The sequence below is a fragment of the Condylura cristata genome, unplaced genomic scaffold (assembly GCF_000260355.1).
Source record: "Condylura cristata isolate star-nosed mole 26May11 unplaced genomic scaffold, ConCri1.0 scaffold00011, whole genome shotgun sequence".
Taxonomy (NCBI): Eukaryota; Metazoa; Chordata; class Mammalia; order Eulipotyphla; family Talpidae; genus Condylura; species Condylura cristata.
In genome coordinates this window covers 31,811,304-31,838,085 of record NW_004567112.1, presented here as the reverse complement: position 1 = coordinate 31,838,085, position 26,782 = coordinate 31,811,304, and the positions used below count along the sequence as shown (strand labels likewise).

The 26,782-nt window shown below is 48.6% G+C and overlaps 1 protein-coding gene across 1 annotated transcript; it reads right to left on the bottom strand.

The window, feature by feature from the left end:
* Nucleotides 1-1,477: 1,477 nt before the first annotated feature.
* MAT1A (methionine adenosyltransferase I, alpha) lies at nucleotides 1,478-16,332 on the bottom strand. Its single transcript, XM_004680698.1, has 9 exons — nucleotides 16,194-16,332; nucleotides 12,517-12,594; nucleotides 11,599-11,721; nucleotides 8,241-8,353; nucleotides 7,686-7,829; nucleotides 3,733-3,951; nucleotides 2,595-2,777; nucleotides 2,147-2,280; nucleotides 1,478-1,580 (listed from the first exon to the last, which is right to left on the bottom strand). Exons 1-9 carry the CDS (start codon nucleotides 16,285-16,287, stop codon nucleotides 1,478-1,480), a joined length of 1,191 nt encoding a protein of 396 aa, XP_004680755.1. The 5' UTR covers nucleotides 16,288-16,332.
* Between the last annotated feature and the right edge of the window lie 10,450 nt (nucleotides 16,333-26,782).

Sequence of the window (26,782 nt, the reverse complement as noted above, 5' to 3'; positions counted from 1 at the left end):
CCAGCCCCCACTCTTTCCCTGGGGCTCCTTCCCTGAAGTCCAGAGAGCTGGGAGAAGGCAAAGATGCTATGTGAGAGCCCCAGGATGAGGACAGTTGGTGTAGCAGGTGCTGGTCACAGAAAGAAAGCAGGTAAAGATGCAGTCTCTGAGACCCTAGTACAGCCCGGGGCCATTGGCTACCCTGGGAGTAGACCTGCCCCACCCCCACCCCCAGAAGCCTCCAAGTGGCTTTGCGACGCAAGTGGCATCTGCTTATGACATCTCAATCAACTTGCCCACCGCCAGGAGTAGGCCCTGCCACTGGGGTCACCATCTAACATTAAATATTCAGGCCTTAGGACCGGCCTCTCTGAAAGGGGCATTGAGGGGCTTGCATTATTGCAACAGTGTTCCGACTGCAGGGGGCGCTGAGGGGACAAAGAGAGGAAGACTTGAGGGGCACATGTCTCCCACCTTGGGGACTGTACCCTGTGCTAGGACAAGCTGCTGCTTCTGCTCCAGGAAGCCCAGCCAGACCTGGACTGGATTTGAACCACTCACCCCAGAGTTTTCCAAACCAAAGTCCTGAATGCTCAGGGGCTGGGGTCATGTGGTTGCTTCTCAAAACTAAATGCCAGCCACTGATTAGCCCCATGGCCAACTTACCCTCACCTGTCTTCTGAAATAAAAGAGCCCTCTGGAACGGTCCTAACCTTGCTGCTCAAGGACTCCAGGGGCCATCTAGAGCCAGTGGGTTAGTCCCCTAATTCCCAGCAACCTCAGGCTGGGGACAGCCTAATCTGCTCTGTCTCTGCTCAGACCTGTTTCTGGTGTGAGACGGAGGTGTACAGCTTCCTGAGTGAAAGTTCTGGATTCAGGTCTAGATCCTGACACATGTGACCGCAGGACCTTGTGAATGTTACCTTGGGACCCTGAGCCCCAGTTCCCCCAGGTATAAGTGGGGATAAGAAGAGGTGCTACTTCATCATGTTGCAGTGAAGAACGGGAATCAGGAATTAGCTCAGGGCCTCCCACACTGTAGATGCTCTGTCCCTGCCAGATGCCTGGCATGGGAGGAAAGGCCTGGCCCAGGGTGCAGGTGTGAGGGCCAGCCTAGAGGGAGCCCTGAGTCCAGTGAAAGGCACCACGGGCATGGGGAGGGACAGAGGAGCTGGTGAAGGTCCAGGCTACAAGGTCAAGCGGGACTGATTCTTGACAGAAAGGGGGGATTTCTCAAATTAACATCACCTTGGCCTGGTGGGGGGAGGGGACATCATGACCATCCTTAGGAGGCGTCCTGACCCCCAGCACCATGGAGCCCTCTGCCTCCTGACCACCGGGTGAAGACAGGACTGGAGGGCGTGGGGTGAGTAGAGTTGGGGGAGGCACTCCCCGAGGCAGTCAGAAGCTGGGGGGATCTGAAAGTTGGGGTCCTGCAGAAGAGGAACATGGCCACCCTGCTGCCTCCAGGACACAGCTGGCCCAGCTCCCAGCAGCTCTAGAACACAAGCTTCTTGGGAACTTCCCATGGGAACTCGCTTCTTCCAAAATGGCCATAGCATGCCGTCTTCTGGTAGATGGGCTTCTTCAAGTCCAGATCCCTGCATGTTCAGAGAAGAAAGGGCCACTGAAATGGAACAGGCTTCTCTTGGTGGACTATTGCCACCTGGCAATTTCCCAGGAGTTTGTCTATACCACACTACTGCGATGGCTCCCGGGAGACAGGCTCAGAGGCGCAGGGGTGTCCAGCCACCCAGGCACACCTAGGGACCAGGACTTGAACTCTGCCCTTAATGTGCCTTCCTCCTCTCCACTCCGATGACCTGGTCCGGACCTACATCAACGAGGCTAAGCTCCAGAAAGCAAGGGCGGCATCAGGAACAAAAGCAGATGAGACTAGATTTGCCCATCACAGTTGGCCTTAGACATTTTCCTAAGATTCTCCCCTACCCCCACCCCCACACACCTGCTCAACAACAATCCCACTGACCACAGTGTCTACAGGGCCAGAAGTGATCTCGTGCCCCCGCCTCCTGAAAGCCAGACATCCTGCACTGGGGTGTCCAAGGGGCTTGAGGGAGGCTGACAGCCCTCCGCCCTGTCTCCCTGCGCATCGAGGGAAGAAAAGCAAGTCCTGCCTAACAGCAGCCATGTGGGGCACTTTTACCTCACAATGACGCCAGGCCGAAGGTCAAAGTTCTTATTCACCACATCTAGCAGCTCCTTCTCTGTCTTCTTAGACGTTCCATACGTGAAGAGGGAGATGGACAGGGGCTTAGCCACACCAATGGCGTAAGAAACCTTCCAGAAGACAGCAGTGTCAGGGGCCAAAGCCTCTGTGCTGGGGCCCGCACAGAGAGCCGGTGCCCGCAGGCAGGGGCCACACATCTTTTGCCCAACGTGCTCCTCCCACCTTGCCTGCCTAGAAATCCCCGCCCGCTTCATGGCGGGTCATTCTGTACAGCATCTGCATGGAACTTGGGCGCAACCCTCGGATTTTCAGAGTACCGACCCAGCATGACACATGCAGAGTCACGTGCCCTGACAAAGTGGTGGCCTCCCCCACCCCCAGGGCCAGCAGGGCCTTGCTCTGGGCAGAGTGGGGGGAGACGCACCTGCACCAGCACTCTCCGGCACAGCCCTGCTTTCACCAGGGACTTGGCCACCCAGCGGGCAGCGTAAGCTGCTGAGCGGTCCACTTTGGTGTAGTCCTTCCCAGAGAAGGCCCCACCTCCGTGCGCCCCCCAGCCGCCATAGGTGTCCACAATAATCTTCCGTCCAGTCACGCCTGCATCCCCCTGCAGAGGGAAAGGAAGAAATGAAGGGAGGAGATGAGAACCAGAGCCCCCCAGTAGCTGGGGGAAGGAGGCGGCTTTAACACCGTGATGGCCATTGGCAACAACTTAGAAAGGGCACCCTGAGACTGTCTGTGGGCATCGTTCAAAGACCCCTTGGCTAGGAGTCAGCCAGAAATACTGGGCCCAAATCCCAGTTCAGACCCCGAGCAGCGACAGAGTCAGGAAAGCCATCAAGAGTCTCATCAGACAGTCTGGCAAAGGCAACGCCAGGGAACCAAAGCCAGCTCCCAGCGCCATGTGTCTATCACAATGGAGACATCCAGCCGCAGGAGGAAGATGCCACCCAGCAAATGCCATGTTGCTCATCTCCCCCTCAAATGTCTACTCTCTCTCATACCCATCCAAAAAGATGCTGCCAAGGAAGGCAGGTCGATATTCAAGGGCTTGGGGACAGTCTGCATACTGTATGCCCTCCTCCCAGAGAGCGAAGGTCCATAGGTCCGTCTAGGCTGGGGAAGCCCTGCCAGAAAAGCTAAGTGTTCCCTCTCTTTCACCCTATGTTTCTGCCGCTGCACTTGGTCACAGAGCCCATGATAGGGGCTCTGTTTTGTGGCAAAACATCTGCAACAATCCACTTCTGCACCCCATCCTCATCTACAAAAACTGTCCCACCTTGGCACCCACAGGGGTTAAACAGAGTCTACGTGGAACACCTGGTGAGCACCGCCTGGAAAAGGTCAACCTTGGGCAACCGAGTCAATAGGTCTGAGGTGTCTGGGGGTTGGGGGGAACAGCACCACTAAGTGGGAGCTCCTGGGGGCATGTCTGCGATTCCTCAGGCACCGATGGAGACCACGGCGGCTGACTTCACAGTTCACCCCCACCAGACCCTCCAGCCACGCAGAGCCGCGGTGGCTCAGCAACCCCAGCACAGACACATCAGAGAGGAGCGCACCTGGGGGCCGCCGATGACGAACCGCCCGCTCGGCTGCAGGTGGTAAATGGTCTTTTCGTCCAGGTACTTGGCTGGCACCACGTCCCGAATCACCTGCTCCTTCAGGGCCTCGCGCATGGCCTCCAGCGATATGTCCTCGTTGTGCTGGACGGAGATCACGATGGTGTGGATGCGCTCAGGGATGACCGCGCCATTTTTCTGTGTGTACTGGACTGTCACCTGGCAGCCGGGAGAGGAGGAGACACATGAGGCCTTGTCCTGAGCAGAGAACACTGCTATGTCCAGGTATAGGTGCCCAGGAGGTAGCCAGGGCTCCCAGGATTCGGGGGAGGGGGGGTCATGTCCTTGAAGAGCCTTCAGGAAAGCTAATCTGCTACATCCTTTTGTTTGAGTCACTGCTGGGTGCTCGGCATGTGGGCATGTGAGGCTTAAGTCACTCTCCACCTGTAGCCACAGCTGGAGCAGCACGAGGAAACTTGGGTTTCAGCGTTTCTCTCAACATGGACCCACTTGGCTCCTTTCCTTCTATTTCAGAGGGTCCTGTGTACCAACAGATGCTCCCCTGGCCAAAGCCCTTTCTTGACCCCCAGCGGCCTGGGACCACCTATCCTGGCCCCTGTGAAGGGCCCTCAGGCCACATACTGCCCACCAGTGGACTTGTCTGCTGTAGGGACAGATGAGAGGGACTCGGGCTGAGATGGAGGGAACAGCAAGCACTGGATTTCAATTTCTGAGTATTTTGACAAAAGAGAAGAACAGCAGAAAAGAGCTGGACGGAGTAAGCTGCCTGCAGTGTCCTTGAAGATCAGCCCCCAGGAAATACCCAGTTCCGTTTCACCAGCATGGGCCGGTTCTGTGCCCATCCCCGGTACCAAGGTAGGTGTTGTCACCCCTACTTTGCAACTGAGAAAAACAAGGCTATGGAAAGCAAAACAACTTGCCTGAGGTCACAAGCCAGCCATCGAGAGCCAAATACTGTGCCCTGCCTGATTCAAAAACCTGTGTCACTCCCACAGCAGCACAGACCAGAATCTTCTCCAGAGATCCCATCCTCTACTGACACGTGGTGGGCAGAAGAGCCCGATGTCACAGCCTGGTCTGTCTGGTAACAAAGGAGCCTTTTCTCCTGTGGGCTTGCAGGGTGAGAGGAAGGAGATGGTGAAGACGACACATGAAGCTACAAAAGAAACCAGCGCTGGAGCTAGAGGTGGGGAGCGGGGGCTCCCCGAGGTGAGGCCCTGTGGCCAGCTCCAGGACTGGATCTGCTGTATCACGTCTGTCCAGAAGGTTCGCATCTTGAGGAGCCACTGAGCCCGTCTCTATCGCCCTCTGCCTTATGGAGCCGCACCCTCAAACGCCAGGTGGCCTCAAACGCCAGGCAGCGCCCTTGTATAACCAGAGACCTGCCAGAGCAAAGGGCTCCAAGCAAGACTCTTATCTCATCATGTCAGCATGATGTGGGGGAAAAACACAGCTCTGATCAGGAACAAAAATAACCACCCACATTGCACCCCGTCCCCCGTATCAGCAGCAAGAATTTGTTCAGGTGTGAAGACTCAGTGTGTACACAGTCAACATTGTTTGGAGGATGGAAACCCTTCTGCAACCTGTTTCTGTCACAGCACCCCACGGTGAGGCAGCCCCATGCAGTGAGCTGGGAGAGCACCCACACAGACCCACGCCCACATGCCCTCCATGCCCCCTGGCTCAGGGGACTGTGGCAGGGGAGTGGGCGAGACCCTGGCTTCCAAAGCAGCATTTTAAAGAGAATGCTGTGTCTCCTTGAAGGAAGGGAGACCCTGAAAGGACCTGTTCTCTGCCCCGCCTCACTGCCCAGACTTGGAAATCTGCTACTAGCTAAGCAAAATGAAGGAGGTGGGGCCTCCTTTCCTCACTCTCGCACAAGGATAAGACAAGCTCAGTCGCACACTGACTTCCCCCCTCCCCATCCTGGGATCTCCTTTTCTGTGAATCTTCACCCTACATCACAGCACAGTTCCGGATCACGCTGGGCCCCACACGCCAACCTTTGCGGGCCCCTTTTATCTGGTGCCATTGCAATCTATGTCTTTTGGCTCTCGTGCCCCACAACCTCCAAGAACACCTGAGGAGTGCAGGTGTTTCTATTTTCCACTTTGGGAGTCACGCGGATGACACCTGAAAGCCCGAGGAAGGGTCCCTTTTATGCCGCAAGCTCCCCTCCTTGCCTCATGTCCAGCCAGTATGCAGCCTCGGCCCCTGGGGCCTTGCACTTGGGGTGAGAGACATGCACCCCTGTACAGCTGGAGTAAGTAAGGCCACGTGCACCTGGCTGAGCTATAAAAAGCACATGTGCCAAATTCCAAGGACAGGGGTGAGAAAAGGCCCCATCTGGTTGTAGCTGGGGAAGACATCCATGGGGACTTGGCCGGTGGACAGATGGACAGTTAGGGACCAGAGAAAGACAGCAAGCAAGGCAAAGAGTGGGGGCAAAGCTACGAGCACTAAGAAACAAAGGGAACATGAGTGAAATGATACAGAATTGAGCCACAAATGGGGGAGGTGAGCAGTGGAGGTGAAAGCTGGAAGAGCAGAGGCCTGAATAACAAGTGGGAGTTGCTCTCCCACAGAAGCAGAAAGCTGTAGAAGAGAATGAGCAGATACCAGGGGCTGAGCTGAGAGTCCAGTCAGGGAGCAGCTTGGGCACTGACTCTGGCGCAGCTGGGACAGGCCAGGCAGGAGCAGAGGGATGCCCTCAGAGAAAACACGGGGCGCGGGAAGCGGAGCAGAGAGAGACGCCGGGCAGAGCGCCTGCCCACATCGGGCTCTCGGGGCACATTTGTTTGCAGGGTGAGTGAGAAATACGACTCACAGGTGGCATATTAGGGAGTCAAAGGGGTCAGTGGGGTCAAAGAGGGTGGATGGAAAACTGGAGAATGAATGCGGGCTGTGAACCTGGGTGTGCTAACACTTGCATCAGCTCCTGCAAATATAGACTCTAGGGGCATGAATTTCAACACTTCAGGGAGCAGCGAGATCAGGAGCAGACAGGTCAGGGCCCATGGGGCAGAAAGTCAGAAACAGCAAAGGTAAAAAGCCTTTTTTGTTTGTTTTTTGCTTGCTTTGTTTTGAGAATAAAGGGCCCCAGTAAGGTGCTGACAGCAGTTGTTCACGCTGTGTCCAGCTTTGCTCAGCGTGGTGCCTATGTGTGTGGAAAGGCAGGTGCCAAAGGTGGAAGCCAGATGACAGGGAAGGCTGTGGCAGGAAGCAGGGAATCACCAGAATCAATAGACGCTAAGAAGGCAAAGAAGAAAATTCTGCTCTTCCAATTTTTCTGTACTTATTTTTATATGTGGTCGTAACAAAACGTTGGGGTAAGGGAGAAGTCTAGAGCCAAAGTCTTTTCAAATAAATTGTTCTTTTCGATATCAACAACCCTTTCAGTATCCAGACCGGATATTTTGATCTTAAACTTGACGAGAACCAGCATGTCTTGCCCCAGACAGCCTGCCCACATACGTCCATGCAAGTGCCTCTTTCTTAAACCTGCCCCTTTCAAGATGCAACTCTTTGCCCACCTGCAAGCATGCAGGTGTTTCCTTCTCAAGGAACCTGTCTTTCAAAAAAAAAAAAAAAGAGGTGGGCCCTCCCTGGTGGCGCAGCGGGTTAATGCATTGCAAAAGAAGCCTAAGCCACTTACTCACAAGTTCGATCCCCGCCTGCCTCGGAGGTGACCACATGGCGTGGCAGACCTCTCCTGACCCGCCCGCTGCTCCCCTCAGCAGTGTACTTCGTTGATCTGCCTGTTCTGCTCCCCACTCTATCCCTGGTGAATTCTCTCACCCTCCGCATCTCTGGCCTGTACCCCAGTTCTGTATGAATAAATAAATCTTTAAAAAAAAAAAAAGAGGGGAATTGGGGGTATTACAAGTGTGAGCCTAGAGCTCCACAGGAGGAAAAAGGGGGCAGCTCACCTGAGTCTTTGAGTCGGGCCTCAGCCAGGGGAGGACCCCCGAGCGTCTCAGCTCCGCCATCCGGGCATTGAGTTTGTGAGCAAGGATGATGGTGAGGGGCATGCACTCTTCTGTCTCATCCGTAGCATAGCCGAACATCAAACCCTGCGGCAGCGGCAAGAGCCAGTAAGGACCACATCACCCACGTTAGACAACAAAACAACTCCTGGCAACTTAAAATGTCACTGGCGTGGGGCCTCATGCCTGCAGCGCATGCACAGGCCATTCGTGGAGGGACAGTGGCTCCTGTCCCCCAGTCTCTACGTCCAGTGGTCATGGAGGCCTTCCCAACACGGCAGGGCCCTAAAGTCGCTGCCCCACACCAGGGGTGTCCGACTCACGCCAGGCACCTAACTGCCCCGTGCTCCCGCGGAATCTCCAGAGTGTGCCCAACTCACAGATGATTTATCCACTATGTGAGAATTTCCCCGGGCTGCTCCCAGCACGGGTGAGAGCAGGCTGCAGACAGACTGACCACGCCGAGGCCCTGACACAGCGCCCAGGCTCCAGTGTTACCTGATCTCCAGCTCCCACGTCCTCTTCATTTTTGTCTAGGTGGACACACTGGGCGATGTCTGGGGACTGCTGCTCCAACGCCACCAGCACGTTGCAGGTCTTGAAGTCAAAGCCTGTGCGGAAGGAAAAGCAGGTTTGAGTGGGGACTCAGGCCAGACCGACGGCGGCTGTGAGGCTTCTGGGACTGTCAGCTCCTGGCATGGCGTGTAGGATGGGGGTGGTGCTTGCTAGCCGGGGGCTGTGTGGGACCACCACCAAGGCCCCACATAAACAAGCCAGGTCATGGATCTTCCCCCTACTATCAGAACTCTCTGGTCAAAGAAAATCCCCCACGGTGCATTTTACTGAAGGAAACTATACCTTGATTAAAAAGATAAATCTGAAAGAGAGCTGCAGCACGAAAACCAGGCTCACTGCAGCTTCTCTGGCTGCACTCACACTGCTTCCTGCCTTGCCCAGGGCAACTCCCAGGACTCAGGTTGAAAATCAGGGTTCCGAGTGAGAGTCAGGTCCTTCCACCGCGGCCGCTGCTGAACAGCCATTCTGGAGGAAGCCTGACGCAAGTACGAAACACACTCAGGAAATAGTGTCGGCGAACTATCGAGACAGCTCTAGACCCCAGCTTGCTCTGAGCGGGGCAATGTGCCCGCCACCTGGAGCCACACCCTTCGAGGCTGAAGCCCCCTCTGCAACTCGCAGAAACTTTGACCCAGAGGCAGAGCCAGGGATGGGTGCTCTCCCGACCAGGTGCAGCAGGCTGGGCACGGGTTCGGGGAAGTCTGGGCTAGCTGCAGCCGAGGAAGCCCATGAGGGACCCCTGGGCAGGCACCGACAGCATGTTCCCTTCCCAGTCTGTCGGCACAGACACGCTGGGCCGTGCTCGGGGACTGCGGGATTGAGGAGCCACAGAGTCCCCGGCCTCACCACAGGGGCCAGGATTATGGCAAGTTGGCCAACTGTCACCTTCCGGCCAGCCTGTTCTGCTCCTACCCACGCTGCCAGAATGGGCTTGTTAATAATAATAAAAAAAAGTACATAAACCCAGATCCAATCTATTGCCTCTGAACATGCTTCAAGTGGAAACCAAATGACGTAAAAGTGGAATTTTTTTCCAACTCAGCCTTTGTCACCTAAATTCCATCATCCTGTGTGAACATATTTAAGGTTTGGCTTTAAATATGATAGACTTTGTATAAAATGATGTAAAAATAAACTACTATATTTAAAAAAAGAAAAGTAAAAACATTTACAATCAAAAAAATTTCGTATTCATTTTTTCAGTGTTCTGTCCTTTTTAAATAAAATATAGGTTTTTTTTCCTAAAAAAAAAAAAAAAAAGCTTGAGGCATTTTGTCAAGTCATTGAAATTCAAAAAAAATATGACAGTTCTTAAAAAAAAAAAAAGACTTTTCCACCTCCACAAGGCTTCTCTGTCTAGATGCTCCTACTTTCACAGCCCCGCCACCTCCACCACAGGCCCAAATTCAAATCGTTCTCCCTGGCTCACCAGGGCACCAAGCCTCCAGCGCCTGCCTCATTCTGCATCAGCCTCAAATGCACCAGCCAATGAACAACCCCTGCAGAGTGGCCAGGGACTCGCCAATGTTGCATTAAACATTCTGCATTTTACCCACTCACTCTCTGTGGTGTTCATTCTAAACTACGACTCTTCTCCGTCCTGAAGAGCTAACCAAGGGCTCAGAGTGGTTTGGAAAGAGTTTAGGGCGTGAAGGGGAGAAAAGCAAGGGTCAGGGTGGGCAGTGAGGCCGGCAACTCTGCAGCAAACAGTAGTTGGCTGAGACTTGCTGCTGTGGCCTTCTTGCGGCTGTACCTGATGCGCACACAAGTTCAGCCCCAGAAAACAGCCAACATCAGGGCTGGGCTCGCGCTCACGTCTCCCTTTCTGGGAGACAGTAGCTCCTGGGGAGTTTCCTGGAGACCTCATGCAGAACATGGTCTGCTTTTCCATGATGTCCATGTGTATGTAAGCAAGCCTGCCTTCCCGGTAGAAGGGGTGAAGGCTCTGTGGGGAGCCAGTTGGGAAGCTGCCACCCGGGGACAGGGTGTTTCTTCCCTGAGTGCTGGTGGGGAGAATTAACCTTCATGTTCTGGTTCTCTTGACAACCCCCCAGAGACTCTTGACAACCCCCCAAACTTTCATGTGCTTCAGTGAGTCCTTGGGGACATCAGATTGGGACCAGACTGATTTCTGTGCATCTGGGCCCCCACGTGGTGAGCAACTCTCCCACGTACAAAGGTGTGGGGTATCACCTACCCCAGCCCACCCACAAATGCCACACACCACCCTAAACGACCAGTCAGTGACACAAAGCAGAAGCCAGCACTTTGAGTCTCAGGTGCAGGTGTATGGGGGTTTGGTCTAGAAGCGGGCCGTCAGTGCTCCTGTTTGAGGCTTCTACCTTCTTCTAGGAAATTCGGAGAGGGCCAACTGAGAACCCAAAAATATATATTTTTTTTAAATTCAGAATTACATGTATCACCTAAAGCCAGGAGCCATTATGGGAACTGTAAGAACCAGAGGCCAGAGCCTGCCGAGGAAGTCAGCGTGAAGACACAGGGCCCCGAAGCACTGATGCACCCCTGGATGCGGTGTCTACAAGCTCTTAACTACTACCCCATGCACCCTAGTTCTTTGATGCCACTTCAAGTTGGGCCCTTCCTGGCTGCCCAGCCTTAGATGTCAGAATCAGCTTCTGGGCCCTCTCAACCCCGCCTGATCACCGTGTTCCCCTCCACTTCCACTGGGGCCTGTGCTCCTCCCCTGGGTTTGGGGCTCGCACACAGCCTGGCACTGGAGCTAGCCTGAGGCAGCCAGTCTCTTTCGCCTGCTATCCGTCCCAGCTCTGGGTGCAGTCCTCACTTTCCTTGCCTATAATGGAAAGTAGCAGAAAGCACAGCAGTCCCCAGCCTGGCTGCCACATACTGCGTTATCCTGCACAAATGACCCGTATTTCTAAGCCTCAGTTCCTCATCTGCATGCAAACCACGGCAGTGCTCCTGAGGCTGATGCAAAAAGACCAGTGCCCGCAGAGAAGAGAACTCATCCTCAGCAGAGGGCAGCTCAGTTTACTTGACACTTCTTCCTCTGTCAAAACCAGCACCAACGAGGCAGGACCTGAAACAAGTCCAGGACCAACAGCGTGCGGGCACATTGCTGGTTCAGCTGGGCACACTTCACCTGGGCTGCCATACTTTGGCCAGAGAATTTGACCCTTGGACCTGTGTTTTCACTCCTGGAGGTGTTTGCGTTTCCCTAAGCCACAGAGCCTCAAATTTGAGTCAGGAGCTCCCTCAACAGGGACCAGAACCTATTTTCGGGCCAGAGGCCTGCCCTCACCCTTGGCAGAGTCGTCGTAGCCAATGTGCTTGATGGCGTCTCTCACCACCCGCTGGTAGTCCACCACACCCACGGAGGTGATCTCCCCACACAGCAGCACCATGCCCGTCTTGCATACCGTCTCTGCGAGAAAAGGCAAAGTGAAAGGCCACACCCCGGGAACCGGACACTCTGCACCGGAGCTCCTCCAGGTGCTGACAGGGAGACTCACGGAACCCTACAAGGAGTGGACTCCAGAGAAAAGGGAGATGCTAATAAAGAGAGGAGACCCCAGAGCTGGCGCCCACCATCATCCCATGCTGTCTGGAGACCTGAGTGTGGGAAAGAATCGGTCACCCTGAGTTTTCATACAAAACCCGGTCTCAGTTTCCTCGAGAGTTATACAAAGATAGTAAGATTGCTGTGTGGACTGGAGGGAGACCCAGCTCTGTGAGGGCACCTTAAAGAAGCCGTCAACAGAGTGTGATCCTCTCCCTACCGCTTATTGTAAAACTCTGCTGCAGGCATATGGGAGTAGATCCTAAACAAACACCCAAAGCAGTCAGTCTGCTCCCCGGCTGTTAACAAAGATGTCAGGGTGACTCTAGGCTCAAAGGGGCATAGACCCCTGCAGTGTCTGACACAGAGCATGGGGGGCAATGGAGAGGGAAGCAGCAGTCCATGCCAGGCAGAGGCCAGGGCAGCACGGGAGGAGAAGGAGTGGTGTCCCTTCTGGGCCCTGGGATCTGCTGTCCTCAGCAGGTCCTGATGCAGCTGCTTCCATGATCCCTCTGCAGTTCACCTCGAGGGCTGCCCTTGTTCACCTCAAGGTGCTTCAGGCTCTGTAGTCTCTGACCCTCCACTGTGCTACAGAACAGGTCAAGCTTTCAAGTCTGGGCCTGTTAGGTCCCCAGCAGGCGGGGAAAGGGCATTTCTTACCACAGGCCACCTTGGCATTGGGGTCCTGCTTGAGATGAGCATCCAGCACTGCATCACTGATCTGGTCACAGATCTTATCTGGACAAGAACAAGCACGCATGAGAATCCCAGACATATTAGGTATAACAACCTGAAATGTTAAAACAAGTAGGTATTTTGCAGTTTACATGTCAATCTCCCCACCGAACAGTACATGCTTTTTTACAGTACATGTTTTTTTTAAGCATAAGCCATTTGAAGTTTTTTTGAAATGTTTACTTACTCCCATTTGTAATTTTGGATGATATCAATAATATAAAGACATAACAAAGTCCCTCACAAAGGTAATGTAGTCCAAAAACATTTCTAAGATGTTAAAGCAAAACACCTGCCCCCCCACACTTCTAATGAAAAAGCCCATCATTCCTCAACATGATCCCTTTAATCCTAACATCCAGAAAAGTCCAATAGAAGTTGAAGTCGCTAATAACATCAGTAAGACTGGTGCCAAATCAGATGGCACAGATGCCTTCTGCTGTGGGCTGCAAAAGATGCCCGGCGCTGCACACACACAGGCCCTCCTCATGTCCACACACAAGGAGTCTCTAACGGCACCTCTACCCATCATTTCAGTTTTGCACAATATTTCCAGAAGCAGCTTTCAGACCCTTCCCAAAGTTCCGTCAGCCTCCCGAAGGCTACTTGCTCTTAACAGCTGGGTCAAGGTGGGTCTGGCAAGAGCTCAGCATGAGCTGGGATTCGAGCTTCTCCTTCCACTCTTTGCCAGGAAGACTCTTGGTCTAACCCATACACCACTGAATGGCCTCAAGAAGAATGCATGGTTGCTTTGAGGTTATGTGGCCTGTCAAGCTTTCATTTAGTGTCCCAAACACCTGTACAGTTTTAGTCCTAATAGATGAAAGCTTAAGACAGTTGCCCAGTTTTATTGAGGAATAGGATACAAAACACCTGAATATAGAGAATGGGTACAATTCGGTAAGTTTGGACATATTCACACAAACAGGTTACCTTCAATCACTATGATGTCACTTTAAAACATTTCCTTAAGTCTCTCTCTGCTTTTTTTTTTTTAAGTTTTTATTTTTTAAAGATTTATTTATTTATGCTTACAGAACTGGGGTACAGGCCAGAGGTGCAGGTGCAGTGAGAGGCTTCACCAGAGACAGAGCGGGAGCAGTACAGGCAGATTGACAATGTATACTGCTGAAGGGAGCAGCGGGTAGGTCAGGAGAGGTCTGCCATGCCATGTGGATCACCTCCCTGGCGGGATCAAACTTGTGCTACAGTGACTTCAGAGAGCTTCATAATGCAGTGCTTTAACCCACTGCGCCACTGAGGAGAGCCCTTTTTTTAAAGTTTTTAAATCAAGAATCTCGATCTAGAATCATGTGACTCCACTTTCAAAAGCATAGATTAAGTTCTGTCATTAAAAATGTTCACCTGCCAGTAAAGGTGAATTCTTTAATCCTTCCTTCAGAAACTGTTATTAAATATATATTCAAGTTTTTCCAGCTAGCCTCTGACCAGTGGCAGATCCTGGCTGTACGTCCAGGTGTGTCTGGGCCCACCGCTTCTGCACAGCCTCTCTAGTGAAGACCCCTGCTGTTGAAATTCCCTCCACTGACTTCCCATCAGGGCCCTGACAGCCACTCACATGAGGGTCATGGATGGCTTTGCTTGTTTAAAGGTCACAGGTCACAGGTGCCCAATGCATAAAAGAAGCTGGGTAAGAGGTACCACGGATAAAGCCAGAGTTGAGCAAGAATATTAAGATAGCGTCACAATCTGAGCTCCAGAGACAGAGCTAATGCTTAAGGAGGCCCTTTTGGAACTGTTTCTTAAGGCTTTCTAAATTTCTATCAGTATCATTTAGTAGGCTTCAAACAGCCAATATGTGGTTTTCTTGGATGTTGAAAATTCATCCTGCTGGTATGAAGGAATTTAGAACTGGAATGACAAGCAGAGAATCACCAAAACTTAAAGGAGACTAACAGGTCTCAACAGTTACAGGGGCAAGTGAAACAGGGACCAGACAAAGGAAGGCCTGCCAATAGAGAGACAAAATAATCAGCTGATTGGCTGGAATTTCCATTCCCTGTCTACGGAGCACACTGCATTGTGTGACTGTCCATCTGCCATGGCTGCCAACGCACCTGTTTCTTCCAGCTGGAGCGAATTGTCCTGCCAGATTCTACCTGGCCTTCCTAAGCCACATAGCTGTCCAGAATGTGTCAGGCATACAATAGATCTGAGCTTATGAGCACAGTAAACTTAGTAACTGAAAGCTATGCACAATGAAAATAGTTATTTGCATTAAAATCAGTTAAGTCACATCAAAACTCGGTGTCAGGCTGATTTTCAGTAGCAGCACTACCTACATTTGGGGTCAGGTAATTCTTTGTTGCAGGGGGAATGGTCTTGTAATCAGGATGTTTGTAAACATGCCTGGCTTCTATCTGCTAAATCACAATAGTACCCCATTCCCACAATGCTGTGATGACCAAATAGGTTTCCAGGATTATGAAGTCCCTTGAGGGGGAAAGGGCAAAACCACCCCAGTTGAGAATGGCCAGTTAACACCCATGGAAGGAGTAAATGCATCAAGATGCCCAAAGCATTTTGATATACAAGTCATGAAAATTAAATCTCTTTGAGAAAGCATAGGATGAGGCAGATGACAAAGTAGGCTTAATGATAGGTTACTTAAAACTCCAAATACTCAAGTCATTTTTGAAGACATGCTTAAATACATAAATCAGTTGGTCTAGACACTAAGCTTTTCCTAGATCAGTGTTTTTCAAGATGTGGTTCCCAACCAGTGGCACCAGCAACTCTTGGAACTTATTAAAACTACAAAACCTTTGCGCCTCACCCAAGGCCTACTAAGTCAGAAACTCCGTGCAGGGGGCTGGGGGAATTGCTCATCACTCAGTGTTTTAACATCCATGCTGGTGATGCTAAAGCACTCGGAATTTTGTGACTTCTGCCCTTGAACTTGAGGTTCTGATCATGGTCCCCACGGTTACCAGGGAAACCGCTCATTTCCCAAATATCACAGTATACTCATCTTCCATTGGCTGAAAAATTGCTTTAAAAATTCTTTTCTCTTTAGGAAATCCATCTATACTTCTTTTAGACAATATATCTATGGCTTCTGGGACTTACAAAATTAGTTCAGCAATATCAAGAAGCACTGCTGTTCATACTAAATTGTGCATGCTTGACATGCAAAGCTCAATGACCCATGCGTGGTCTTGGTGGAGGGACCATTTTCTATTAAGTTGCTCACTGCCTCTCAATTGGAGGTTGACATATATAAATATATATAAACACGCACTGATATACATGTGTGTACAAATGCACATAAAAAGTTTACATCTGATGATACATTTCCATGCACATTATGTTTACCCAGCCAACCGTGAGTCCTCTGTGGCAGCCCCTCAGGCTGAGCTGCTAGTGGTGGGCCACAGGGGAGACCCTTGTCTCCAGCAACTTAGTTTATCCCTGCACAGCAAGCAGCTGTTTGACAAAACTGCAGCGAATGAATAAGAAAAACTTCATATTGTTCCACCAGAGAGCCTTTATAGTTACTAACCCAAATTGCTTTTAAGACCTCTAGGAGATGTGCCTTCCTCAGTTACAAGCAGCTGTCGGTCCAGGATGCCCCCACTTACCTGGGTGTCCCTCTCCCACAGACTCCGATGTGAACATGAAGGCTCCTTCTTTGCTCAGAGAATGGTCGCACAAGCCATCCACCGGCCCATTCATCTTCTCCACTCAGCTTCAAGGTAGTTTTAATACTGTGACTTTGCCAAGCTACCCCCCCTCAAGCCCAAGAGCCTTCTCTATGGCAGAAGCACTGAGGTCACTTCTGCCTAACTCTGCGAGCACGTGAAGGTGAGGTGAGGATGGGTGAGAAGGGAAGGGCCGAGTACAGATGTGTCACTCCCTCCGACTGCTCAGAGCTTGCTCCTGAGTGACTCCTATATATGGAAAAGTGAAAGTGCCTGAATAATCATGTGAGGAAATTGGAGGAGTCCATTTCCTGGGAGGGGGGTCTTCTTACCTGGAGAAATTTCAGTCCTTGATGCTGATATCCCAAAGTCCTAAGGTCAGTGCAGCGTGAGCAGGTACTATAGACCCTGCAGAACATTTGGGAACTTTAGCTCCACAACCAATCTCCATAGTGCTCCAAGGGTGACACCCCATGTTGGAGGGTAGGGGGGTCCAGGTTACTCAGGGATACAAGCAGGCGGTGAGAAACTTTTCTGGAGCTGCGCTTTAAGCTAAGATTGCCACACACAGGGTGGCTGTGAGGTGCTCCCCCACCTTCCCCATTCCTGGTCCAGGTTGGACTCTTCCCCTCTATCTTCTCAGAGTAAGAACAGGCACCTGTGTTCTGAGCCAGCGTGAAGTTACACAACAGATTGTTTTAGAGGGAAAACTTTGGAGTCCATATTTTTTTTTAACTAAATAGAAATAACTTAAACTGTCAACTTCTCTAAGGCACTGGCTGTCAGATTAACAAGCAAGATGCATAAAAATTACCTGGACAGGATCCAGATGACAGGTTACACTTTTTCTGTTTTGTTTTTGAGAAAGAGATTGGCTATTGGGAAATTAACAGAGTTGACATTCTCAAGGTTTTCAGATGACAAATGCAACCTCTACATAATCAGTCTTATATACTTGATAAACATCCTGCTCACATAACTCCTGCATTACTTTGCTCTGACCCATTAAAGAAATGTTACCTATAACCAATTCATGCATTACGTGACAGTTCCCACTTCATTGTCTCCCACTCTCAGCTAGAACTTCAGCTCATAGAACAGTAGTGAATTGAGATCACAGAGAATGAGAATGAGCAGGGAAACTGGTTCCCACTAGGAGGTAATAAAAAGCAACCCACCCAAACCTTGCGCATCAAAGATTGGATTGTGGGAAGCAGAAAGCAGGATGCAATAACCTGAGCTAACAATTCTGGTGACCAAATGCTGTACTGATGAGAAATATGAGCATATATGTATTTTTTATTTTACAAAAGTTTATTTTTACATCATTTTGTACATTTTTTTTCCTTCTCAATTGTAATCTTGTAATCCCCAGGGGTTTCCTATCACCAAGTCACCCGTGTGCCATCACCATAATCCCGTGCATTTCTCTCCCCAATATGAGCATATTTTTAAAAGCTTTTGCTTTTGTTTCTGGTGATCCTGGCCAGTTGTGCTTCCTGATGGGTCAGCAGTGGTGGTGTTCTCCCCTTGGGGAATGAGACCTCTATTGATGTAACCACTTCTGGGATCAAGTAAGCGATTTCACATATACGATTTTCAGCAGACCTATTTAGCAGAGAGAGTGAGCGGAAATGCTCAGGCACAAGACTGCTGAAAGTGGAGAGGGGAATGGCCACTGAGACGGACTGGAAAGGTGAGGACTCAAATAGAGACTTTAGACAACATAGCTGTGTCCCTGTCAGCACCCAGGAAAACTCCTGTTTGCTCTTAAAATATTTCAACATTGCTGTCTCTTTGTAAATGTCTTCTGGGTACACTGGTTTCAAACCCCGAGGCAACATGAGCTAATGTTTAATGTGAACTGCAGACCTATGTTATCATAGCAGTCAGAACGGTGGCTATTGCATACTAAGTTGGCTTTAGAGCAAGATGAAGTTTGACTTTGAAGAACTCATCAAGGTTTCTAGAGCTAACAAGAAGTCAGGAAACAAAACAGCTTAACTGTCTTCTGAATTCCAAAGTGCAAACGGCATCCTGGGGTGTTCATGCTCTGGTGGTGGGTAATGGCAGGGTTTGGGGTCTGGACAGAGAAATTTACAGGTCTCAGCAGCCTGGACACAAATTCAGAGGGAGGGAAGCAGCTGCGAGGCACCTCAGTTCACATCTTCTGTGAGCTTCATATGACATCCTCACGAAATATCAGGGATAGCTTATATTTAATAATAAATCCTTTGATTTTGTTAGCAGATAACGATTAGCAGGAAGCACATAGAGCAAAGTGGTTGGAAGCACAGGTTTCAGAGCTGGAGTTCCTACTGTGCGACTTGGGCTCGATTCCTAACTTCGCCAGGTTGTGGTTTCCTCATTTATAAAGCAGGTGAAGTAACTAGCTACCTCATAGCATTGTTGTGGGAACTAAATGAGATCATTTAGGTATGTGGAGGGCAAAGCACAGTGCTAGCACTCGGTATGAGTTTGATGGAATGCTCCCTAACACTATTATTTTTATGCACCTTCTATGGAGGTGGATAAGAAAACAACATGGCTTCCTTCTAAACAAAAAGAGATTTTCATATACGTTATTTTGCATCTGGCCTCCCCCGCCCCTACCCCAGCACACTATACTGTGGTCCTCTTTTCGCATATCTACACAGAAAGACTCATTTGTTGGTACTTGAATAGTATCCCATAATGAAGTTGTGCCATAAATTATTTAACTTTTCATTCCCCAGGTACCGTATATCTCCAACTTCTCTATAACGCTGCAGTAAAGATATCCATTTATTGGCACGCTCTTGTAAAAATAAAATGCAAAGTCTTGACGCTGCTGAACTAGCCAAAACCTGTCTCCTTTGTACTAAATTCTACCAGTTAGAGTCTCTTTGGTCTAGAGTTAAAACAGTAGCTTCAATCTGTCCCCTTCAGAGAAAACTGACAGATCTCGCCAAAGAGTAATTACTTAAGAGAACGGAACCCACAGGACTTTGTAGCCCTAACTTGCCATTACAAACCCAAATTAAAGCTCTGCTACGCACAGACTGTTCTCCCTTACGCATGAATTGTCCTAATGCCCCCCGCCCCACTGATTACCTAAGTCCAATTCAACATGTCAAAAGCTCAGAGATGATCTCACTTCCATGCAGCAACCTTCAACTCTGAAGCTTTGCTGACATGCCTCTTAAAGAAGCTTGGCTTTGGAAAAGTCTCATTTTTTGGTAAAATTGACCCCTAAGACATCTCTAAATGTGAAATACCAAATGGAGAATGGTGTTTCCAATAAGCAGTACATGCAAACCTCACTGGCCAGCTTCATGAAGGAGCTTTAAGGGCAAGGACACCTGATTTTAGGTAGTAGCGCTTATATAACACCTATTACGAAAAGGAGGAAAAGACGTGTGCAAAGACTTAATGGAAAAGAACAGAAATTGAGTTGAATTCCAAAGAAATTATAAGACTTTAAAAGGCAACAGGGAGACAAAAAGGCTAGGGTGTGAGGGGGTGGGGGGAGCTTCACCATCCAAGGAAACATAGCTAGAGCATTAGCTGGTTGATGCTAAGGAGCACTGCCTTGACTCCATGGGGTGATGGGGGGAGACGAGCTAAGCTGGGCAGGGAGGTGGAGAGTTGGGCGCCGGGAAGTCACAAGTTGGACTCGGAGAGTATGCAGCCCAGCAGCGAAGCAGTAAAATTGAATTTTCCTTCTACCAGGAAGATGCAAGCTAAATCAGAGGAAGAAGGCTTCAAAGTCAGAAAAAAACACCACTAAAACTTTTTTTTTTTTTTGCTTTGATCCAGGAATAACATGTGGAAGACCAGACTCTGAGACATTCATATAATATTGTGCAAATCCAACTAGGCATTGCTATTTTTCAAAAATTTGATTGTATCCTTTATTAGTAGGGCCATCCCTTCCCCCAAAACACAAAAGCACCAACTTCTGAGGCTTGAAATTCTAAGAAGTTATTTCAATTTCTGATTTTTTTTACCATCCATATCCAACTTCTTGCAAAATCTGTCATCAACTCTTTTTCAAAGATGCTGAGGATTTCTCCCCCTCCATTTGTATACACACATTCTTACCTCACATTTGAGCCAGGTGCAAGCGGACACACCCTTCCGTGCTAACACATCCTTCAGAGATGCTACATGTACTAGGAACGTTAAAACTTCCTATTGATTAGTATCTGGAAAAATAAGCACTCTCTTATTCCAACTACTCTCAGGGTATGAAAACAAAATATTTACACAGAGGAAGCTAATCAATTGCCCCAAAATAATCTTATCCTGGAACAGCTTTCAGCAACGAACACTTCAACCATAGTGTCACACAAAACGATACTGATGAACTGAGGCAATAGTCAGTGGAAAGCGGCCAAAAGATAACATCTTACATAATGGCCTTTTTATAAATGTGAATACAAGGTTTTAAAAACTTACTTTTCAGGGATATATAAAAACCCAATTAAGGATATAAATAGGAAAAGAAGAGAGTGATGTCAGTGAAAATGGTGGAACTCTGGGGTCCTATCCTTCCACAAAAGTCAATAACTTGGGAGAGAAAAACTGTAGAATTAACTTTTTCAGAGCTCTGGAATCCAGCCGAGAGTGTACAGCAACCTAATGGAGAGATGCTACCACAATGCAGCAGTAGAGCCTGTGGTGTTTTAGCTTTCCCTAGCCCCTCACTCCCCAAGTCAATGTACCCATGAAGTTGCTGGCCCATGTTCCTAATGCAGGTTGCTAGTGCCAGAGGGAACAAAACAAATCTTATTGTGAAGGAACATACTTGTGCTTCTTGGCCTGTTCCGCTGACCCCAGAAGTACTGGTGCATGGGGCTGGTCTTTATTTTGCCCACCTTGGAGTGTTCACAGACCTGAGCCAGTAAAACAGCAGATTGACCCAAAAGATAGCACCTGAGACAAGCAATACATAGACCAAAGTCATGAAATGGAGTATTTTGGAAAAGAAATACATGGGGACGAAGGTTTTTTTTTAAATATCCAAGGGAATCACAAAAATTTTCAGGACTCAAGAAGGCCAAATAAATGTGCAGAACTGGATAGGAAAGTGGAGGGTAAGATATATCTGTAGATAGCTCAGATAAGATTTGAAGAGCACCCCTCAGATGAGGACGGTCTGCAAAGACCAGGGGAGTATTTTTTTTTTTTCTTTTGGCCCCAGGTAGTTAAGGAAACTTGTGAAAACATTAGTCAATCACCAAGCTAGTTGAAAATAGACTACATTTGTCACACACCACAAAAAGAACAGGGTACAAAATAGTTCAGGAAAGTGTTAAAACAAGAATAATGATTCACAATAAGTAACAACAATAAACACCAAGGAGAGGAGAAAATTGCCACTTTATAATATTCAAAATGTCCATCTTCAACAACAAAAAGCTACTAAGTCATTAACTAAGTTAGGTTGGACTTACTAGACGAAGACTTTAAATCATCTATCTTAAGTGTTCCCAATGATATAAAGGAAACCATGGGTCGAAACCAACCCTTGAAAAGAGGAGGGAAGGGGGAAAGTGTCTCACTAAATAGAGACTATCAGCAGAATGATAAAATCATACAAATTAACTAGAAATCGTGGAGCTGAAAGTATTATAACAAAAAAAGAAAAATTCATTAGAGGCATTCAACAGATTCAGGTTGCCAAAAATATCAGTGAGTGGGAAGACAGGTTATCTGGATGATTATCTGCTGCTCATACAGGTTACTCTGTATGAGCAGCAGAAGTGGGAAGCGTGATTCTGGCCATCAAAGACCTTACAGAGCTATTCAGGGAAGCTGAGCTCACTAAGGGGCTGTTAACCCATAGGAGGGAAAAGTCACTACGATTAGAATGGAGAGTTAACTTCTTGTGTCTTCATTACAGAATATAGAAGAAACTCTTAGAATCTGAAGGCCAGGGCTGCTGACCATGTATTCTAGCAACATGGCAATCGAGGGGCAGGGTTCCCAAAGACGAGCAAAAGGCAGCTCTGGAGCCAAATAAGAAAAATTGACTACCTAGAAGTCGGCTCAGCCTCCCAGTCCTCGTGAGAACAATTATCCTGAGTCTAGGGTTACACCAGAGGGCCAGGTTGGCATTTCCTTCTCTGCAAGACAGATCTGTGCTAGGAAGCAGCATGCCATTTCAGCAGTGGCTGAGCTAGCAGGAAAGGAAGGTGGCAAGGCCAGAGAAGCAAGGCCAGGTCAGACTCCACCAGCTACACAAAGCACAGGCACCTTCTTGCTGCCCACCCAATGCTCACATCCATTTTCTGAACATGAATTCAGCACCTCCTCCACGCCGGGGGTAGCGGGGGTCCTCCATAGTAAGGACAAACAGTCATGCCGGTGACACTAGGCAATCTGTCCCAGGGGACAGAAACAACACTGATGGGGGCCCACAAGCTAGAGCGCTCGGAGCCCTCCTAACAATTCAAGTGAGGCTGGGGTGTTGCATCTGAGCTGGGGAGTGGTAAGAGAAAAGAGTGGAAGAGGTGGCTGAGGCCAGATCACTAAGGTCTGTGTGCCCCCTTCAATGAGTTCAGACTTTTCCCCGATGATAAAGAGAAACCAAGGAAGAGTTTCAGCAAAAGATCCGCAGAAACAAACCACGTGCTAGCTCCACACAGTGGGTGGAGAATATACCAATAGGGCTACCCTGGAGGCAGGGAGATTATATGGCATAGCCCAAAAGTAGAAGTGGGATTGGGGACCTCACTGCATATAGGAAGGCGTGGGAGGATGAGTTCCAAGTTTCTGACCTAGATGAATACGTGGGATGCCAAAGTTGAGTAATAATGACAATAAGCACAAATGCTGTGTGTTCCCAGGGTGTGTTAGGAACTGCAAGGAGGTGAATAAGTGCTGGTGTTCCAGGCAGAACCAGCTGCTGTCAGTGACCTGTTGCAGCCTCCTGCCCTGCAAATACTAGTGCTGCCTTTTACATGCATTCTCCAGGTCTCCTTCCAAGTAAACATCTTGCTCAACCCACCAGAGTGTATTAAATAAGCATCCAGAAAGTTTAAACATTTTTATAGCTATGAAATACAAAAACAATCCCACACCCTGATAAATAAAGCAGTCTCTACAAGGATTTTGATAACTATGCGATCCTCTATTAAATAAGCAGTCTTTCGAAGGTTGTTATTATCGCTAAATAAACATTTTACATAAGCAAACACGCTTGCCAGGGTAAATGTCCAACTGAAGTAAAAATAGAGCCAACATGGGTGTGTTTAAAATTAGCCAGTAATTATGGGGGAAAAAGCAGGAAGTTGGGTGGGCTGGGAGAGCAGCCCTCGATTGGCCAGGTGTCCTCCCAATAAAGGGGCCTGGGGTGGAGGGAAGGAAAGGGGGCATTGCACAAGCCCAGTTACTTTAGGGCATCAGAGACCATGAGTGCATCTCTGGAGTTCTCTGCTTACAGCTGTGCTGTAACTGATTCTTAATATTTTTCAAGTAGAAAAATGGGCCCAACTTAGGGGTCAATGCAAAGCAGTCAATAGGAGTGGTAAATAGACTTCAATAGGAGTGGCAAATAGACTGTACATGTTTCCAAGGCCTGGCCATCCCCTCTCAGGTTTAAATTCCACCCAGAAGATGGCGGGGAGGTGTTTAGCCACCTCCCTAAAGACTACTTTTAACACGCGTAACCTACATTTTGGAATAAAATCATAGTGACCAGAACCAGCCAGTATAAATCAGTTTTGCTTTAAAATCTGAAGATGAGCTCAATTTATTAAATTTCTAGAAATTTAAAATATCACTTTTGAACCCGCGGGGATTACAATCGAGATGAAAAAAAAAATGTGCAAAATGATGTAAAAATAAACTTTGTAATAATAATAATAAAAAAAAAAGGATTACTGAAACAAACAAAAAAAAATATATCACTTTTGTCCCTCTAAGTCAACTTAGCATACAATCAACAGGACAAGTGGAAATCAGGGAAGTGTATGAACTGCCAGAGAACTCTATGACCTCCGTCCAGACTTTACTCACTGGGGTTACATCACTGGCCTTAGGTTTTGCAACATCGCTAAAGGTATGGTAGGGACAGACATGAAGTCACCTTTTTCCAGAAGACAGTTTCTTCACTAAGCAAATTCTAATCCCAAACAACTAAGCAGGGGAGTAGAACATTTTATAGGCAAAAATCAGAGAAAGAAAATGTTATTAAGTAATCTAGCTTAGTGTTCTCTTGATTTTTGTCTTTCACTTACTTATCCTAGAAAATATCTTGATATAAATATTTTAAGTAAGATGAAATGATGACGTTAAAATGATGCTCCCAAATTTTTATTGCAAAAATAAATAAAACGTGGGCAGGACTAATTCATACTTGGAAAACGTCCACATAAGTTGTTTCATTTGGGGGGTTTAAAAGCATATTTTAAAGGCCTTCCCTGGTGGCGCAGCGGGTTAAAGCACAGCACTAAGAAGCTAAAGCCACTTCCCCAAGACTTCGATCCCCGCCTGCCCTGGAGGTGACCACATGGCGCAGCAGACCTCTCCTGACCCGCCCACTGCTCCCCTCAGCAGTGTACCTTGTCAATCTGCCTGTTCTGCTCCCTACTCTGTACCTGATGAATCACCCTCTGCATCTCTGGCCTGTACCCCAGTTCTGTATGAATAAATAAATAAATCTTAAAAAAAAAAAAGCATATTTAAAAAACTTGTGTGGAAGCAGCATCCTATCCCCACACTTTCTTAGATGCCAATTTTCTGTGTTAATAAGTTTAGACAGATGGTCTTGCATTTGCAAAGCACCCCTATACTTCACAATGACTGTGGCAGGCAGTGCTGTTTGCAATTAGCAGAGGAGGAAGCTGAGGCCCACAGAGAGTTGGGATTTATCTGTGGTCAAACAACACTCAGAGGCAGCTCTTCCCTTCCCCATACAGTGCTGCCCGCTAACACTGCTGCTCCCTTTCCCCCCTAATTCAAGGTGACAAAAAGTAATTACCTAAGTGGCACAATGGGTTAAAGCACAAGATCGATCCCCTGCCAGGCTGTAACCCACATGGCATAGCAGACCTCTCCTGGCCTGCCCGCTGCTCCCCTCAGCAGCGTATTTCAGTAGATCTGTCTGTTCTGTTCCCTACTCTGTCTCTTGTGAATCTTCCCACTGTCCCTCCCTCCCACCTCTGGTCTGTACCACAGCTCTTTTATGCATAAATAAATAAATTTAAATAAATTTTAAAAAGTAATTGCCCACAAATTGTGGTTACGTATCTGTTGCATGCAAACGTGATGCTTCTGCTACCAGAGCTTAGAGGAAGCCTCTCCCAGCCACATTGGCACACCCTGTACTACTGAATGTTCTGGAGCCTTACTCAAAGCAAACATCACTGCTCAGTGTGATCTCCTTCCACTGACGTTTGAGCCACATGGATCACTTGTATGGCAGTGCTGCGTCCAGTGAATCATCAGACACCATAAAGGATTAAGTTAACACTGTACTCACCCTGGGCTCAGAACCTATAGCATCAGCCAAAGGCACTGTCAGCACTGTGCCCAGCATACCCACCTCCCCCATCCCCCAGGCACCTTGCACAGCCTCCCTACAACTGCTGCATTGCGGCTTTTCCCTCAGATTCCAACTCCTCCAGCCACCCCACGTCTACCAAACACTCCTCCCTTCTTCTCCGGGCCTCCACCACACATGCTGCTACAAAAACCCTGGGATCTTGTTATTTGTGGTCCCCTAACTAGCAGCCTCTCTATCACCTGAGCACTTGCTAGAAATGAAGAATCTGGGATTTCCCCTAAACTCAGGAAACAGAGCCTACACTCTAACCAAATCCCCCAATGCGGTCCTGGGGTATCAATTCTTTGGATTCTCAGCTACCATCACCAAGTTCAAATCCTCCACACCAACCTACTCGCCAATTCTCCCCATGTATCTAGTTCAGGAAGATTTAGCAAAATAATTTAGGCTATTTAATGCTAAAGTATCAATAGCTAAAAACTACATACAGCGGACGCTGATGGAATGCTACCAAGAGAATACAGAAGGAGCAGGAGAGTTCTGAAGTCGGGGAACCTGGACTTGCATCTCAGCTCCCTCGGTGATCACCAGTGAGAAACTCAGAAGCCTCAATAACTCTCTGAGCTTCCGCTTGTGCTTCCACTTCCGGTTCTGTAAAGTGAATTGTTTTGGTAGCTGTCAATCCCTTTTTCAAAGGCAATAGACATGCTAAATATCTTGCATACCCTGGTAGAACATAGTGTTCTCTTTCTTCTGAATGAATGAACCATAATGTCAGAGATAACTGAATTTCAAAATACTGCTGATGCACTGTTTTGGTGTTGCTTCAGCTAATGAGACTTCGTGGGGACAGGCTAGGGTAGCTAAAGTAAGCATTTCTTGTAATTCATAAAACTGCATCTGCCAAACACCATCAGGCTAAATACTAGAAGTCACACACTACACACCTCCCACCTGATCGTTTTCCTGCATTCACTTACACTTTGGAGTATTTGATTTAAAAGCTCTTTCTTCTTTGACCTTGATCACCATATTT